At 35.2% G+C, this 18,839-nt stretch overlaps 1 protein-coding gene and 1 long non-coding RNA gene across 3 annotated transcripts in view; one reads left to right on the top strand and one right to left on the bottom strand.

The window, feature by feature from the left end:
• KEA3 (K+ efflux antiporter 3) overlaps positions 1–18,839 on the bottom strand; it is a 187,018-nt gene that overhangs the window by 38,898 nt on the left and 129,281 nt on the right. For both annotated transcript variants that reach the window (XM_089786848.1, XM_089786847.1), the window contains exons 9-11: positions 3,689–3,802; positions 3,423–3,524; positions 3,193–3,327 (exon numbers count right to left, since the gene is read on the bottom strand). In XM_089786848.1, coding sequence (XP_089642974.1) covers positions 3,193–3,327; positions 3,423–3,524; positions 3,689–3,802 — 351 coding nt within the window. The remainder of the gene's footprint in view (positions 1–3,192; positions 3,328–3,422; positions 3,525–3,688; positions 3,803–18,839) is intronic.
• The window catches only part of LOC149551292 (uncharacterized), a 248,345-nt gene that overhangs the window by 164,864 nt on the left and 64,642 nt on the right, over positions 1–18,839 (top strand). The window lies entirely within an intron of this gene.

Genomic DNA, 18,839 nt, shown 5'->3' with positions numbered 1-18,839 from the left:
CTAAAAAAGTTGAGTCGGGAGGTAAAGACACAACTGATATAGCTGGTATGTGGTGATTTGACATAGATGAAGCAAGAAGCTCTCACAAACACGTCAAAGGGTAGAGGACTCAAGAAGTCCAAAGTGCAAGAAGGGCACTGGCATTGTCTTATGGATGTGGTAAAAAGTCACTTCACAGGATCCAGCTGCGCTTCCGAAATATCATTCCTGCATGTTGCCATGATGAACAGGATCCTAAATGAAGAGTGTACGAGTGGGCTACATTGTTGGCAGAATAGATGTATGAATTTATGACACTACAGCACAAGACGTTCTACATGCCACACTATACCATCGGACTATTCTTGGAGGCAACGATGCGGATGATCCCCAATGATACACTGGAGGCCAAACTGAGACCATGCGCACTAGGCGAACCCCCAATCATGCGGTGGAGGCATCTCAATACACTTGGCAGCAAGACCACGATCAGACAGAAACAACCGAGACCAGATGGAGGAAATACTGATAGTGATCGCAAGCAGACTTCTTTTGAGGAGGGTGAGACCGATGAGGAGGACGAAGAGGACGAGGAGGCAGAAGCTATTACAGCTACACCATTGAGATTTTCACGGCTTGCACTCTTAGTGACGGCACACTTGGTTGTAGTATGTATACATGACATTTCGGGGTTTGGCCAGTTCAAACAGCCAGTGGTGATGATTTCGGCAATAGTTGTGACTCAACTTGCTGCAGAGACACTATCCATTCTAGAGGCATTAGCAGAGGCACATCCATCACCAATGGAGACAGCACTTGCAGAGGTAATGATGGAGCTTGCTCAAGAGATTTTACCAGAGGTAGGGGTCGAAGTGCTAATACCTAATGAGGAGATAGACACTCAAGAAGGAGTGATGAAGATACAGACAGGCGAGGGTGTGAGGACACTGGGTGTTCATTTAGATATAGTGGGTTCAGATGCAGTGGTTATAGTGGATACAACATTGTTAGCATCCCCTGAGGAGCCAGACAGAGAGCAGAACTCAGAGGTTGAGTACATACCTGAGTACGAGGTTTCACCATACACGAGCACCTCAAGCGACATACCTTCACACACCTACATGAGAAGTAGCTTCGGAGGAAGATCCTCTATAGACACAGGCGGAGGGAAGTCACCCGACACGGATTGATGGAGTACCACATAGTGTTGTTGAGCGGATGGCAAAAGCAATAGAGAGGGTTATGGGTGCTTAGGAGCAGCCTCCAGTAGCGCGAGAAATAGGGACAAGAGAAGCATTCTTCATTGATATAGCAACTTTAACAACTCGGGCTCGCCAAGTAGTGGTGTCTGCAGAGATACAAGCCTTGGACTCAGTAGTAAAGGAGCTGGAGAGTGTGAGATCCTTCATGAGAGTAGGATGCCCGATGACCTTTACAGTTTGTTTTGAAGAGCGAGGATGGCCGATTGTGGAGACTGCAGAGATGCGCCAAGATTGGGCCACTACAAGAGATCCAAGTATGGAGAGCCGAGTAGAGGCTTTGATTCAGGAGATAGTTGAGATACACAGGGATGCGTATCACTCCCTTCAAAGGAGCCACGCAGACCAGGTAGCAGCGGAGAGGGCTCGGGAGGAGTCAGCTACCAGGTTAGCCGTGGAGAGGGCAGCCTGGGAATCCAAGAGGGCAACATTGTTAGCCCGACAGAGTCAGCTACAGAAAAGGAAAAGTTAGCAGTAGAGAAGGAGCGGGTGGCAAAGGAGAAAGAGAAAGAACTTGGAGAGATTGCTAAAATGATGCAATCAACTCTGGAGCTTCAGATGAAGGCTGAAGTAGAATTGAAAGTATGGAAGGAGCAAGTGTCTAAGCTACAGGCAAAGCTGATGAGCTTGGAGCACGGACAACTACTACAACAGGGACGCATACCTCTTCTTAGTGTCTAAATATTGATGTAATTAATTGTTTTGGTTGTAATTTGAGTTTTGTTGTAAGGGTTGTCTCTATTTTGTCGTCCGAAGATGACTTTACTTTTTGGGAGGATGATGTTGTCGGTAAATTCTATATTGTAGCCGACGAGTAGAATTGTATTTGAAAGGACGCGTGACAGTTGAGTCACCCCTTTGGGAAAGTAAATGTACACCGTCCAGAAGGGACTATTGAACATCATCATAATCATATTGTAAGCATTGGAGTGCATATTGCATATATGAATAAAGTACCTATTCTGTGTTATATCTTATTGTACTACATGCAATAAGTATTCTTTTACCCTGTACAGTAAACAATAAACACATATTTTAACCATACTTATGCAAATTCACCACAATATTCCTTAGTGACATTATACTATCTATCAAAGAAAGAGAATGGATTCATGATTCATAAAAATGCAAGCAAACATGCTATAGGAGAAATGATTTCCAAAGATGACCAATAATAGACTATGACAATCAGAAAATAGAAATGTCAACCTCAACAACAAAGAATTTGAAATAATGCACATTAGAAACCATTAATCTACAAGCCCCATGAAAAGAAACCATCTGCAGGACAAATTTTGACCCATAAAAATCAAAATTAGTCTAAAAATCAAATGTAAAAGAGGCTAATATCAAAAACTATTCATTCTATATCCATCCAATCTCATTTTTGAAGTGAAAACTGAATGGTGAAATTGCACATAAAAGCATTTGGTAGGAATGCCAATAATCTCATTAAATTGTTTACACAAAATGAGGTGTGAAAAAATTATTTATAAGATTACTCGAATATATAGTTTAGGACAATAAATTATTTTACTAGTGATTAGCTTCACTTGCAAAACATAATAGAGAACTTTTTCCCTTTATTTTGTCACATTTACAAGGACATTCCTGGTACAAGCGATTGCGTTTAGTTTTGAAATAACTAATAATGACTTCACAAATGTTTCTCAGTAATTGAATATACTCTCTGTTAATCCTTCTATTTCTGTGTGGTCTCTATATATGCCTGGCCACTTAATATTTCTACAAGATCCCTTCTACTTCAAAATAGGCATGTCCATTCTTCACACTTCACTATATAAGTAGTCTCCATAGTTTGTCTGATATTAATTAGGAACATACATTTGATAAGTGATCATAGATATGGAAACTTTCATGTTTTCAAACACTCATAAAAGCAACTTTGCCTTCAATTGGCAAGGAAGAATCTAATAAAGTAAATTTTTCATACCTCAATGTCAATAGATGTTCCTGTTGTTACAAAAAACAGGCCTAAAAGTAGACCTCGAAAAGGACGTATGTCTGCCTCAATTTGAGTTCTATAATTAGTTTCTGCTAGAATAGCACCAGCAAGAAAAGCTCCAAGCTGTAGAAAGATAAGTCACCAATCAAATCTTGGGATAATAAAAGGCTACATAAATATTGCACATTATTACAAAACATGAAGACTCAAGATAGTACCGTGTCACTAAAACCCAATTTTTGTGTCATAAGTGACGTGCCTGTCACTGTTAGAAGACAAAGTGCAATGAAAGCCTCTGAACTTCTGGAATCTGCAACAACCTGTCTTTTCCAAAAACTAGCGTTGAATTTTCATCTAAATTTGAATACAAACAAATTCAAGCATGTGTGTGTGTGTGTGTGTATATATATATATATATATATATATATTTATGTTATCTCCACTCATTAATTAGTACTAAACCAAAATGAAAATGTTAAAACACCTCAAATAGGCGCCGCAGCAGAAACTTTCCTCCAAGTGATAGGGCTCCAAGGCCACCAAGTGCCTTCAGGATTTCTGCAGCTAACATAGGCCAAAGATTTTCTTCTCCAAGGTTCTGCCACATAGAATGGAATAATCCCAATAGTTAGTAGGAGATAAATTACTAAACTTTCCAAGAGAAAAAGGTATAAAATGTTTAACGATGACCACATGGCAACATTCTGTACCAAGCATTCGAAATATGAAGCTATATTAAAAATTTAGTTCTGAGTCAAGTTAGGGATAAAATCTGAGAAAATCTCCAGCACAAGGAACAAACTTAGGGCAAGCCTGCAGAAACTATATGTTCTAATATCTCAGATACACTGAAAATCAGTATTCCATGTGGATGTGTCATACTCAATAAATCCTGCATCCCTTGTACATGGACATTTCCAAGATTTGGGGACATGGGGGAAAACATCCCCCTCAGTACAATCACCTCTGCCACCTTTGTTCGGATGCTGCTGGGACACTTGCTGTAGGGCACATGTCATTACATACTGATTGCAATTTTAAACATTGTGAAAACTAATTTTTCTTCCAAGGGGCACTCACAATGATGTTATATTGCAGGTTTTACCATGAAGATTTCAATTCACCTCAGTTTGTATATCAATGCTATTTTAACTACCACTCTGCCAGCATCCCCAAACTTAGGTCCTTGTGCCCCCCATGCCTGAAATACATCCCCATGTCCCTGCATTCCCCCATTAGAAAATTCCATGGAACTATGCAGAAAACTAGAGAGCATAACTTGAATTATAGACTATACATTGAGAATTTGTATTTCTAGGGGACATCAAGTAATATTCTTTACTAAAAATATTTCTAGTGGACAAGAAAAATCTGACAATACCTGGTGACTAAATTAAAATAATACTTATGTCAACAAAATGGACTTCTATAAATATTGAACTGCCCTACATATCTTCCACCTTTTCCTGGTTGCATAGCTTAAGTGTTTTCAACTTTCAACATTGAAGGTGATTTCCATCATATTTCACATACTCAATAAGTGAGTGAGTGCTCACTACTTTTTTAAGCACTTGTAAAGAAACTCACAACTCAGCAGAGCTAACTGTAAAGAATGATATGTTTATTTTTGTGTGAATTGACCACTGACTGCAGGATGATAGTAAAATTGAAACAGAAAAATACAAAAACTCACATTACTAGGGTTTTTGAATTTTATTATTTTGTCAAGTCTTGCAAATTTCGCCAAGTTCTGAAAGTTAAATATTATTAAGTTAAAAGTCAAAAAATGTGGTCTATCAAGTTTCTTTAGTCTGAGCATGCAAATTGTGATTTTCATAACATAAATATCTAATCCATAAACTCCATAGGTATTCTGTGGGTACCTTCACCAACAGAGACCCTTTTATTCACATCTTGTTGGCACAGGTACATTGCTAAATTGAGCAACAAATAAAGACAACATATAATGTTACTACAACATTTATGGATGATTTCCATTAGATAATGTACATTTAAATAGAGAAAGAAAACCCCCAACATCTACTTATTCTAGCAAATGTTGCAATTTAGCAAACATGAATAGCAAATGCCACCAAAGAAACATATGCAAAGATAGATCCAATAAGGATGAAACTCCACCAGGAATCCAATATTAAAATCAGTATACAAGCTGCTCCCTTCATCAGAGCAACCAAGACCACTACGTAATCATCATCTTGCTCCAAATTTAGTGACTTCATATAACCAAACTTGGTGTCCAAGGGGTCTTTTGCCTCGCTAGTTCATCATCTAGGCCCTATTCATGCTCATATTTTACTTAGGGTAAACATAGGATAGTTACCACTTTATGTCTCAAGTCATTAGATAAATAAACTTCACAATCTAATATAATTCTATGCTCACCCAAGCTTATATACCAAGGGGCCCCTTTTGTAATCTCAATTAGTGTTACTAATATATAGTTTATATCCTTTGATAGAATAACATTATTCTATCATTGTACTTTTGTAGAAGTTCCTAGATTTTGGTTGTCTACAATGCTCAACCAAATATAGCATGTTATAGAGCATTCCTAAGTTGTTGGGTCTCTCACAGCTTAAGGGATTTTGTGGATTATGTGGATTCTACAAGTGATTTGTTAGGTGGTTTTCAAATATTGCAATTCCAATCACAAATCTGACAAAGAAGCATTTGTTTGGTTAGGTAAGGCACAAGAATGCTTTGATAATTTCAAACAAGTGATGAGCACTTACCCAATATTAGCTATTTCTAATTTTTCTGAACCCTTTGAGTTGGAATGTGATTACTTAGGAAAAGGAATAGTTTCTAGATGAGCATCTGATTACCTTCCAAATGCTAGCTCTCTGCTTAGTGGGAGGCAAGTTCATTATGAAGACCTACCATAACAATTCAAGAATACTTCTTGAACAAGAAGGACCTCAATAATGGACAACAATAATGCGTGAATAGACTTCAGGCCTATGATTTTCACATTTTTTATGTCAAGGCGAAAAAACTGTGGTTGCTGATGCATTCTCCAAGAGACTCCACTTGTGTTCTTTAGTGGAGATTAGTATCAATCGTAAGACATGGAGATCCAAGATAGATTAAGTTGGAAGAACCTCAAAATAAATCCCTATACATAGTGATTGTCCCACATGCCAACATAACAAGAATGGACATACCTACCGGATTGGTTTGTTACATACTTTGCCTATTCCCAATAAAGTTAAGATTGCATCTTTACAGATTTCATCGCTAAAGATTGCACATATGTTGTTGTAGATCGATTAACCAAATTTGTGCATTTCTTTGCCACCTTAACACCATATATGACACAGGTAGATGATTTATTTTTTAAAGAAATTTGTAGACTACATGGGATACCTAGGAGAATAGTTAGTGACAGAGACAACTTCTTGAGTCCTTTTTTGCAAGAACTCTTTAGGTTGAGTGGGATAAAGCTCTTTCTCAGTACTAGTTACTGCTCATAGACATATTAAAAAACAGAAGTAGTAAATAAATGGGTAGAATGTTATCTCAAAATTATATTTTAGGGTCGCAAAAAGCATGGGGTGGATGGTTGCACCTGTGTGAGTAATGTTATGATTTCACCCACTATGTGTCTCTTCTTATGGCATTGTGTTGAGTGTGAAGCTCCAGATTATATTGATTTTCTCTTTTGGGATAGTAGGGTGCCTATGGCAAGAGATTTGAGAAAGGAAAGTCAAGATATCATGAGCTCATCAAAATAAAACTTGCAATAGGTACATAATCAATGGAAGTTGGATGCTGATCAGAAGTGCGTTTGACGTGGGTTTGATGCTTCAGCTTTCCAGGCAATTTAATCTGAAAAATAGTAGGTTAAAAAAACTTTGCTATGTTTTTATGCTCCTTTCAAGATTTCAAAATGGATTGGTGAAGTGGCTTAAGAGCCAGAATTACCAGTGAGTAGTATTAATGATTTAGCATCAGTAGAAGTAGAAGTAACTAGTGTTTATTTGATATAATAATCTGTATTTATGTTTTGGATAAACTGTTACTGTTACTTATCAAACATATATATATATGCTTGGATTAATATATGTACTTGCAGCATAATCATCGACTGATAACTAATGCCTATCGGCAGTATGGCTTTCTTCATATTAATGCAGTAAGACAATTTATACTTGTACCGACACACTATTGTTAATGTATTGAATGCATTATTAGTATCGGGTTTGTCTTAGTTTGTTAGTCATGCCACCGAAGAGGCATGACTCTACGGTGATCATGACTCTCCTTTCTTATATTAAAGGTAAGGCAGATCGCTGTGGAAAGTAATCTATGTATGGCATAACTTACCCAGCGATCTGCAGATAAATCAGTATTATTATTTCAATATATCTTCATTGAGTTCTAACTTGCAGGAGCATTAGTACAGTCAGCATACAGTTCATTTTATCAGTAATTCACAAAAGAAAGGATCTGAACTCAATCAGTCAAAGGTCATCATTATTTGAAGTCATACTCTACACTTCTATTATACAAGTAAGAGTACTTGTTGTTCTCTCATTTATTGTAATTGTTTTATCTATCAAAGATCAATAAAACTTAACATGGTATCAGAGCCATTTTGATAAAAAAAACCATTACACAAAAAATAAAATCTAAAATCTCAGAATTTTAGAAGAAAAAGGGGCTAAAACTTTAATCATTAAAATGGTGAATCATGTGAGACTAGAAGATAGGCTTGAGGGTGCATCTAATTTCTCTTCATAGAAAATTAGAGTAATGATAATATTAAGGGAAATGGAATTTGAAGAATTTATTGAATCAAACATATCTATACTTGAAAATGGACCAGAGAAAGTAACATGGAAAAGACATAATAACAAATCCATGAAGATCATTATAGATTCTGTAAAAGATCATATCCTACCATCCATATCTAGTCTCAAGATTGCATTTGAAATGTTCTCCACAATTCGAAATACATTTGAAATCAACAATACTAGTAGATTATTAAACAAGATCTACTATACATAAAGATGAAAAATGGAGAATCTATCACCTCATTTTTTTAAGAATTTCTAAACTAAAAGACCAACTTGCAACAATGGACAGTCGAGTTGATGACAAAGAACTCAACATGATAGCACTGAGAGGTCTTCCACTATCATGGAAAACATTTATTTGAGAATTAAGCTCTTGACCCGAACTTCCAAAATTTGATATATTAAAAAATGAATGCACTCAAGAAGAATCTAGATTAGTGTCAAGAGGACTAAGCACAAATCAAGAGGGAGAAATTCAAGCACTTCATGTAAAAACAAATAAGAAGAGAAAATTCAAATACAACAAAAAGAAGTCTAACAAATCTTACAAGCAATGTGATTGGTCAAAAGTTAGATTTTTTAAATGTGACAAAATTGGTCATCCCCACAAATTTTGTCCTGAAAAGAAGAGAATTCAAGCAACCTTAGCAGAAATCAAAGAAGAGGGTGAAGAGAAAGAAGAAAGAGAAAACTATGCTTTTTTTTTTTTGGATCGGTACGAGGCCGAAGCCAAGATTAATTATTGTGTTAATTATTATTATTTATTAAGCGTGATCACAAGTAGATTTGAACTCAAGACCTCTTTGATAAGAGGCTCACAATTTACCATTGTGTTGTAGGTACTTGCCTAGAAAACTATGCTTTTTACTTAGCCCTTTCAAGTGAATTAAACTCTAATAACAATACTTAAATCATCAACAGTGGAGCATCTTGACAAATCATTGGTTTTAAAGACAAATTTGAAACATTTTCTGAACAACCCTCAGAAGAAGTTACCATTGGAGATAACTCTACTCATCCTATTAGAGGAAATGGTTCCTGTTCAATTCAACTAAATTTAGGAATTACGCTACCACTCAAGAATGTTTTATATGTACCAGAATAAAAAGAAATCTAGTCTCTATTTCTGGTCTTGCTGATCAAAATTTCAGAATCATATTTCAAGAGGACAAAGTTCTAGCTTGGCCCAAGAACTTTAATATTAAGAAAGCAATTTTTATTGGATTTAGAGATGGAAGTCTTTATAAATTTTGTAATAGTCAAAATACAAAACTAGCTTTGAGTCATGAAACTACAAAATCCACTGAATTTTGGCATAGGAGGCTAGGTCACCTTCACTACCGGGCATTACCATCCATAGGAAAAATTGTAAAAGGTTTACCTAGCCTAAAAACTGATCATTTAAGTATTTGCAAAGGATGTCCCTTAGGAAAAAATACTAAGCAATCATTTCCTAAAAGTGATCACAAATCTAAATCCATCCTTGAATTGATCCACACGGATCTTTGCGGGCCCTTTATCTGTACCTTCACTGAATGAGTGCCTCTTCTATATAATTTTTATTGATGATTACTCTAAAAGAACTTGGATCTATTTTCTGAAACAGAAAGAATTAGCCGAAGTCTTATCTTAATTCAAAGAATTCAAAGCATTAGTTGAAAACCAATCAGGATAGAAAATTAAAACACTAAGGTCAAATAATGGAGATGAATACATCTCTGATATTTTAAAGAACTTATGCATTACTGTTGGGATTAAGAGGGAGTTTTCTATACCTTATAATCCTCAACAGAATGGAATTGTTGAACAAAAAAATAGGTCAATTGTTGAATCCTCTAGAGCAATGATGCACGATCAAAATCTTCATTATTCATTTTGGGCTGAAGCATCTAACACTGTAGTTTACATCCAAAACAAATGTCCACACTCAGTATTAGAAAACACTACTCCAAAAGAAGTATTCACAGGCATTAAACCTGACCTAAGTCATCTAAGAATATTTGGATGTCCAGTTTATATTCACATACCTAAAGAGAAAATAACAAAACTAGAACCTTTCGGGAAGAAGGGAATAATTATTGGATTTAGTGAAACAACGAAAGGATATAGGATCTCCATTCCAAGTCAAAGAACAATTGAGATTAGCAAAGATGTGAAATTTGAAGAAAATACTGCCTTTAAAATTTCCAAAAACAATGATGAATCTATTACTGAGTCTATTCCTGAAGAAGATCAACAAATAGAAATTGAGAGGGAGAATGATTCTGGACCTTCCTCTTCCACTATGTCTAATCATGAAGACTCTAAAAATATCAATAATAATAAAAAAAGGCCACTCTAGGCTATGAAAATGATAGAAGAAAATCATGTTGAACCTAATGAAGTAATGCGAGAGAGCAAAAGAACAAGAAATCAATCATGTTATGTTGCATTGTTAACTGAACTTATAAAATAAGAACCTTCTAGTGTTAAAGAAGCATTTTCAAATCAGTCTTGGAAAGAAGCAATGATTGAAGAATATAACTCTATTAAAAAATGATGTATGGGATGTTGTACCAAGACCTAAGAACAAATTAGTTGTTTCTTCCAAATGGTTGTTTAAAATTAAACATGCATCTGATGGAAGTATTGAAAAATACAAAGCCAAGTTTGTAGCACGAGGTTTCTCACAAAAAGAAGGTATTAATTATGAAGAAACATTTGCTCCAGTTGCTAGATATACTTCAGTCAGAACCATCTTGGCTATTGCAGCATCCAAGGGATGGAAGGTATATCAAATGGATGTCAAAACAACATTCTTTAATGACAAGATTGAAGAAGAAAGCTATATCAAGCAATTAGAAGGATTCAATACTTATGACAACAAAACTCATGTATGTAAGTTAAAGAAAGCACTTTATGGACTAAAATAGGCTCCTAGAGCTTGGTATGAAAGGATAGACAACTACCTACTGAAGTTAAGATATTCCAAAAATGACGCTAATCCCAACTTATATTTCAAAACAAATGATGATGATATGATTATCCTTGTGTTATATGTTGATGATTTGTTGATAATAGGTGAGGAACATCTCATAAAGAAATGCAAACAAGAGCTCACAGCAGAATTTGAAATGAAAGACTCAGGTCTACTTCACTACTTTCTTGGATTAGAAGTCTAGCAGCAAGATAACTGCATTATTTTGAATCAAGGAAAATATACAATTGATTTTTTAACAAAATTTGGAATGATGGAATGTAAACCACTGGCTACTCCTATGGAAGTAAATCTACACTAGTTGAAAGAGGATATGATCAAATCAGAACCTACAGATTCTACTTACTACAGACAGATTATTGGATCTTTAATGTATTTGGTTAATACTTGTCTTGACATATGCTATGCTGTGATATTGCTATCAGGATTTCACTGTATGATTTTTGTGTTAAAAATCACACAGTGAAATCCTGATAGCAATATCACAATTTGACTTGTTGTGGAAATTATCTCCTACTTATCAATTGATGAGCTTAAGGGGCTTCCTAATGAATGGTTCATAAGACACAACACTTGGTGAAGGTTTTGTAAATGGGCTTGCAAGCTTTGGGTTTAACCATGGAGGAAACTCTATAGTTAAGCACGCTCAGGCTAGAGTAGTACTGGGATGGGTGACCTCCTGGGAAGTCCCGGTGCTTCACCCTTGTGAGCATCACCTAGATCCAATGAGTGTTAAGTGTTCCATTTATACTCATGAGAGATGGATTCATGTTGAATCATTACTCATGAAACATGGGTCAATGAGTTTGACTCAAAAATCACATAGTTAAATCCTGATAGCAATATCACAATTTGACTTGTTGTGGAAATTATCTACTACATATGCTATGCTACTCACACCTTGAGTCAGTTTATGTGTGCACCAAAGAAGATACATCTACATGCAGCTAAATACATTTTGAGATACTTAAAGGGTACAATTGGAATGAGAATCAAATATGAGAAAGTCAACATCGAACTTCATGGATATTTAGATTCTGATTGGGCAGGCAGTCCTATTGAACGTAAAAGTACTTCTGGATATTGCTTCAGTCTAGGATCTCGCATGCTTTCTTGGTCCAGCAGAAAATAGACTTCAGTTGCATTAAGTTCCACCGAAGCAGAATACATTGCATCTTCTTTGGGTGCTATAGAAGCGGTATGCTTACGACAGTTGTTAGTAGATTTGTTTAAAAGACCTTTTGAAGCCCACTATGATTCATTGTGATAATTAAAGTTGCATCAAGCTTTCAACCAATCTAGTATTCCACAATCGCTCCAAACATATTAAAATTCCTTTCCATTATATTCAATATATTGTGAATCGAGGAATCATTCAATTAGAGTATATCTGTACTAATGAGCAAACGGCTGATATCTTTACCAAGCCTCTTGCTAAAGTGAAGTTGAAATACTTTAGAGGAAAACTTGGTATGATTAATTTGTAATATTGAATATTAAATTAAATTTTAATTCATGTGAGTTTATGCTTCTATTGTTGGTTAGTAGCATCATATGTAATGAAAGGTGACAATCTTTGATGGACATATTTATTCAGAAGGTAATTATTTACAAGGTGACAATCTTGTAAATAATAGGCTTGTTATGATGGACATCTCTGGACATTGCTTTGGGCAATTAGAGATCATAGAGAACAAACTCATGTTATTATCATGGACATCTCTAGACATTGCCTCGAGCAATTAGAAATCATGAATAACAAGTTTTCATTGACATCTCTAGACATTGCTTCGAGCAATTAGAGATTACAGGTAACATTTTTCATTGTGGTTACTCTAGATATTGTTTCAAACAATTAGAGATTATAATACACATTATGATAGTGTTCATAACTTGGTATTTTTGTTATTTGACTTATAACTATTTCATTGTGTGTGAAGATTAGATAAAGTGATCACATATTCTATGCTAAAATTCAAATGGTGGTTTACTTCTCCCTTGCTAAAGAGGGAGTGTTAATGATTTAGCATCAGTAGAAGTAACTAGTGTTTATCTGATATAATAATCTGTATTTATGTTTTGGATAAACTGTTACTGTTACTTATCAAACATATATATATACATACATACATATATATGTACTTGCAACATAATCATCAACTGATAACTAATGCCAATCGGTAGTATGGCTTTCTTCATATTAATGCAGTAAGACAATTTATACTTGTACCGACACACTATTGCTAATATATCGAATGCGTTATTAGTATCAGGTTTGTCTTAGTTTGTTAGTCATGCCACCGAAGAGGCTTTGGCCATGTAGAGTCATTACTCTGTGGTGATCATGACTCTCCTTCCTTATATTACAGGTAAGGCAGATCGCTGTGGAAAGTACTCTATGTACGACATAACTTAGCGATCTGCAGATAAATCAGTATTATTATTTCAATATATCTTCATTGAGTTCTAACTTGCAGGAGCATCAGTACAGTCTGCATACAGTTCATTTTATTAGTGATTCACAAAAGAAAGGATCTAAACTCAATCAGTCAAAGGTCATCATTATTTGAAGTCATACTCTGCACTTCTATAATACAAGTAAAAGTACCTGTTGTTCTCTCATTTATTGTAATTGTTTTATCTATCAGAGATCAATAAAACTTAACAAGTAGTAGAGTGCATAATGTTTTTCATGCATAATATTTGGTAAAGTGTGCAATATCCCTCTAACAATAAAATTCACTAAAAATCACAATGGTTGAATATTCCTGATTGAAATAATTAAATAATCAAATAAAATATGACTAAATAATTATAAAAGAACCAATAGTATATTAGTTAACCTCAATATTATCCAATAACTAACCTAGAATAATAACTAAATGATATATATAAATAATCGATAAATAATTAAGAAACAACTAATCACTAATCAAATAATGGAAGAAGTCAAAATAATTTGTTAAACAATAATAATTACCATTATTCAATACACCACGAAACATGACTAATATTAACATGAAAAGATACTATGAAGCATCACTGTGGTGATTAGGATGGTATATACCTACATGTTCAAACATTAATAACATACCCCGAACGGAACAATGTATGGAAAAGATTAAATAAAATGGTAATGTCGAATTCCCTTCACCAATCATAGGATATATATGAACAAATAGACTATCAAACGACAAGTAGAAGGTTGCCAGTAAAGGAAGGGACACGAAGAAAGGAGAGGGACCCATTGCAAAGAAATTGAGGTACACAATGAAGAAGAAAATAGGATTTGGGCCCATCTAAATTGGCATCGCATTGTTTCCTATATCGCTCACCAAGCTAGGAAGGACGTGCATGGGATTAGATAAGTATTAAGTACAAAACACAAATGCCAACGTGGAAAGACCAAAACAACAAGGACTAGACGAAAGCATGGGGTCGACACAAAGGTAAAGAGGAGATATAAGGTTCATATAATTATCTCAAACAACAAAGACATAATGAAAGTCTATTAATGACTTTGGGCACTGACCCATTTAGTTATGTACAAAAGTATTGGTTAACGATCCCAAGCTAAGTCAAGATAAGTATACATGGTATTTTGTTTTCACACTATTATATATTATATAAGTCTCTTACATCAATAATAGAATAGACATATATTGGGTATAAAGGTATATAGTATATCACTAAATGGTCATTTCATTTAATAAAATTTGAATTGTTTTGAATGGTATTAAATTATTTTGAATATAGATATAAATATATTTATATTTCTTATTTGAGTAATATGAATGAATTATATTTGGAAATAATGAATATTGTTTTTATATGTGCTTTTGGATAATGTTGTGTTAGTCCACGAGGCTAACACCATGGAGATTAATGAGACTCGAAGCATGGGGTATGTGAGATGTTAAGATCTCCATCTAACCACCATGGTCGAGAATCAATAGATAATATCTATGCGGCAGAATATTTTGATGATGTCAACATATGTATATATGTTTGGCCTTGGATAGAGGATGTCCCATCTAAGAAGAATCTTAAGGGGTGCGGTCCAAGGAAGACGGCGAGGTAGCTATGAGCTAGGAAGCTTGATATGGAGACATCCTTAAGATTGGGGTTAAATTAGAGGGTAGAATAATATAGTTAGTTTTGTTATTGTTACGATTCTAACAATTATTTTGTAGGTATTACTTGTCCCAAACTAACTTTAACAGCATGGACATTAAAAAGTGGAAGAATCTACTAGTGGAAGATGCAATAAGGAAAAGTAAAAATATTTTATAACATTTAGAGTCACAATTTCTTGGGGACAAAAAACTTTTGGGAGGGGAGACTATAAAGTACCCTTTGTAAGCATTGTCATCTTGGCAATCATTACCCATTTAGTGATTTTTTTGGACTTAGAGACCATTATGCCAAACTAATTTGGCATTAATAGGTGTTTCTTTGAGCTCAATTTGATAATGTTTGTATTCTAACATTTCTTGGTGCAGTTATGTAATTCTAGGTTTCCTGGAAGGCAAATGGGATCGTTATAAGAAAAAATTAAAATACATAGGGAAATTTCAAATGCTCGTGTAATAATCAATAGAAAGTTGGAGAGAGTGCTTACAGTATGCAAGTACCTCAAAGCATCCCACATGTCCTGCACCATACTCTAGTTGTAGGTTGAGTGCCCTCTTGGTAATCCTTACTGTTGCAGCGTGGTCAAGGGTTATCATTGTTTTATGTGCTCTTGTTTTTCTCTCTGCTCATTTGTGTTTTCATTTTTCTTTTCCTTGCTATCTTGTCTTTTTTTTTTTGTCTACCATTCTGCATGTTTGAACCCTAATCATTCAAAGGTAAGTGCCATCTAGGGTTTGTCCCAATTGAATGTTAGACCATATTGTGTTTTGAATGGTCGGATCTCGTGGTAATGATGGTATGGAGGGTGAGTATCAAGGAAAGTAATGGGGGTTCGAATGATAAAGTTTCTGCAAAGGAGTACAATACTATTAAACCATCTTACAAAATAGTAGTTGTGGACCAATGGTCGATGATACCAGACAATGAGATTCAAAGGAAGGTTCTGTAATAAACAAGTGGGTAAAGGAGGAGGTGACAACAAAAAGTCCAACATCAATGGACATTGCCCAAGATCTAGAGATGGAGACACAACAAACTACCTTGACAACGATAAGGCTGGTGAAGGTAAGGGCTCGTCGGGAAGTATGACCCTTACCCTCTCTCCAAATGATGACATGATTCAAGCTATTAAATATAAACAAAATAGATTAAAGAACATTGTTATTTTCTCTATTTGAATGGACATTAAGTTCCTCCCTGCAAGAAAATTTCTTGATGACTGAATTAATAATGTGGGGGAAAAATTAGGGATTGTTGTAAATTTCAGTCGAATGGTGCAGAAAGGATTATTTGTCATTTTTTTTAAAACTCATGAAATGCAGTAGAAAGTTTTAAAAAGGGGCACTGATATGTAGGACAAACCATGTTTAGAGCTATTCCATAGTTGCCACAAAGTATGACTGATCAATTTCTCTCCAGAGCTTCTCCATTATGGGTGGAGTTAAGAGGAGGCCAACCCAAATTTTGGCCATTTATTATTTGAATGCTTAAGCCATTCAGGTCAGTTCTGCAGGTGGAAGACCCTAAAGCTACACTTCCCCATCTTAATGCTTGTATTTTGATCTCTTTGGACCCAAATATGGTTTTTCCTAAAAATATTTTTGTTGAAATTGAAGGAGTCATATAGCTGGCATTTGGTGAAACTTGGTGATTTAGGTGCTCATTTTCACTATTAAGTTAACAACCATAACAGGGAAGATTGCCCCTCTTTGAAAAATATTCATAAAAGTTTCAATGTTGCTAACACTAAGCTTGGTTTGGGTAGCCCAAATGGGGATGCCATTGATAATAATGTGTCACCGCCTATTAATTCTACATTGGATAGCATGAAGGAATCTCCCTTTAACAAAGATAAAGAAGATAGGGGTGGCACTTCAAACAAGCACTTGGAGAAATTTGTCTCCCTTACGAATCCTTGGTTTGCAGATGATTTTTAAGTAAGACTTGCAAGTCATTCTGTGAATAAGGAAACTCCGAACCCATTCACTTGTCAACCATTGCATATGCAAGTCGAAAGAGAAAAAGTTAATGTAGATGATACCCCAATTTGAACGCTCAACAATTAGCTCTATCTAGCATCAAAGCTAAGGCTATAAAAAAGTAACAAAGAACAACAACAAAGTAAACAATCAATGGCTAAGATTGGCACCACTCCTTCAATAGTAGACAATACTACAGATGACCTTAAATTTTCCTCAGAGCAACTGGCGCTAGAAGGAAAAGATGATGGCTTTATTGAGGTGGTTGGGAAGAAAAAAAGGAAGGCTTATGAAAGGAACAATAGTACTAAGAATTATGAGAAACATAATGTTGGGTGGATATTTTGCAACTAACAGTTTTGGGTAAAAATTTAGTTGCAAAATAGGATGACCAGCCACAGCGTGTGAGACAGTCTCTCTCCTACCTTAAAGGGAAGGCTCCCCCTTCTCACTGTTCCTTGGATCAACTCAGAGTAAGAAAAAAGTCGAGAGATTTTATAAAATGGGTGTTACTAATATCCTTTCTTCTTATCTTTCAAGAAAGAATTCACTTACTCATAGAGCGAGTAATGGGTAGGGTGAATCTCTAACTACACTTCTATCAAGAACTGGAAACAGTGATACTGATAAACCTTCACTAACTCAAAGGCTAGTTGAAAATGTATTGGTTTGGCTTTAAGTCCACTTGTACTTCTATATGGAAAAGCTTTACAATTAGGGCACAAAGACTCTTAAAAATAAGAATAACTTAACTATTTTGCGAATTAAGAAAGAAGTATATGCTAGAGATAAAGCTTCTAGCTATACACTTCCACAATTTCTCTTGGTCAAAGCTTTGGCTCCAATTGCTTCTTAACTCTTTTTATATTCGATTCATATGATACAATTACCCAAAACACAAGATAACATGAATCAAAGATAACTTAGATGAATTATAGACAAAGCTTATAACTCACACAAGTAACAATCTCACTTAATCAAAGTTAAGTCTCTAATGCTCCTTTGTATTCACTTTCTCTCAAAATAGTGATACACAAACAAAGTTCTACTGACACAATTTCTCTAGAGCTCTCTTGCATAAAGATAATGATGATTTTACAATGAGGGGGGCACTCCTTTATATAGGCACAGGAGTCGAGAAAAAGGTGGAGGAAAAAGTGGGAGCAACACAACCAACTTTGACCTAGTCTAACTAAAAGAGAAAATATAGGGTTACATACAACTGCACATGCAACTCACATCACATGTAATTACACCTTTTCATGTAATGCATCCTCTTAAACCTATAAACATGAAATAAAAACAAAAACAACAATCTTAAAGATTGTTTCTCAATGCCTTGAATTTGACAATGATATCACACACTGTGTGAAGATCAACAATTTTCATGGTCTTTGATATAGCTTCAATTCTCACTACATCTGCATATGCGGATTGTACAGCTTTGGAATTTGTTGCCATAGAATCTAACAAATGTTTTGTTGAGGATTTATACAAGAAAACTTGTTCATTGTGTGCGAGCCAAAGTTTCAGAATCTACATCAACATTGATCCCAATTGTATATTTCGAGCTTACCCTTCAACTATAATGAGATACCAGATTCATCAATAACATGGCATCCCATCTGTTCCAAATCACAAGTAACACCTATTTCAACTACTTGACAATCTCTAAGTGTCGCCTGCAACTTTGTGATCAACTTCCTCAATGTTTCCTCTTTGTAA

Source organism: Cupressus sempervirens, chromosome 6 (genome assembly GCF_028749045.1).
Source record: "Cupressus sempervirens isolate cs-2001-9-10 chromosome 6, ASM2874904v1, whole genome shotgun sequence".
Lineage (NCBI taxonomy): Eukaryota > Viridiplantae > Streptophyta > Pinopsida > Cupressales > Cupressaceae > Cupressus > Cupressus sempervirens.
The sequence above is the reverse complement of the archived record's forward strand: the minus strand, read 5'-3'. Positions and strand labels throughout refer to the sequence as shown.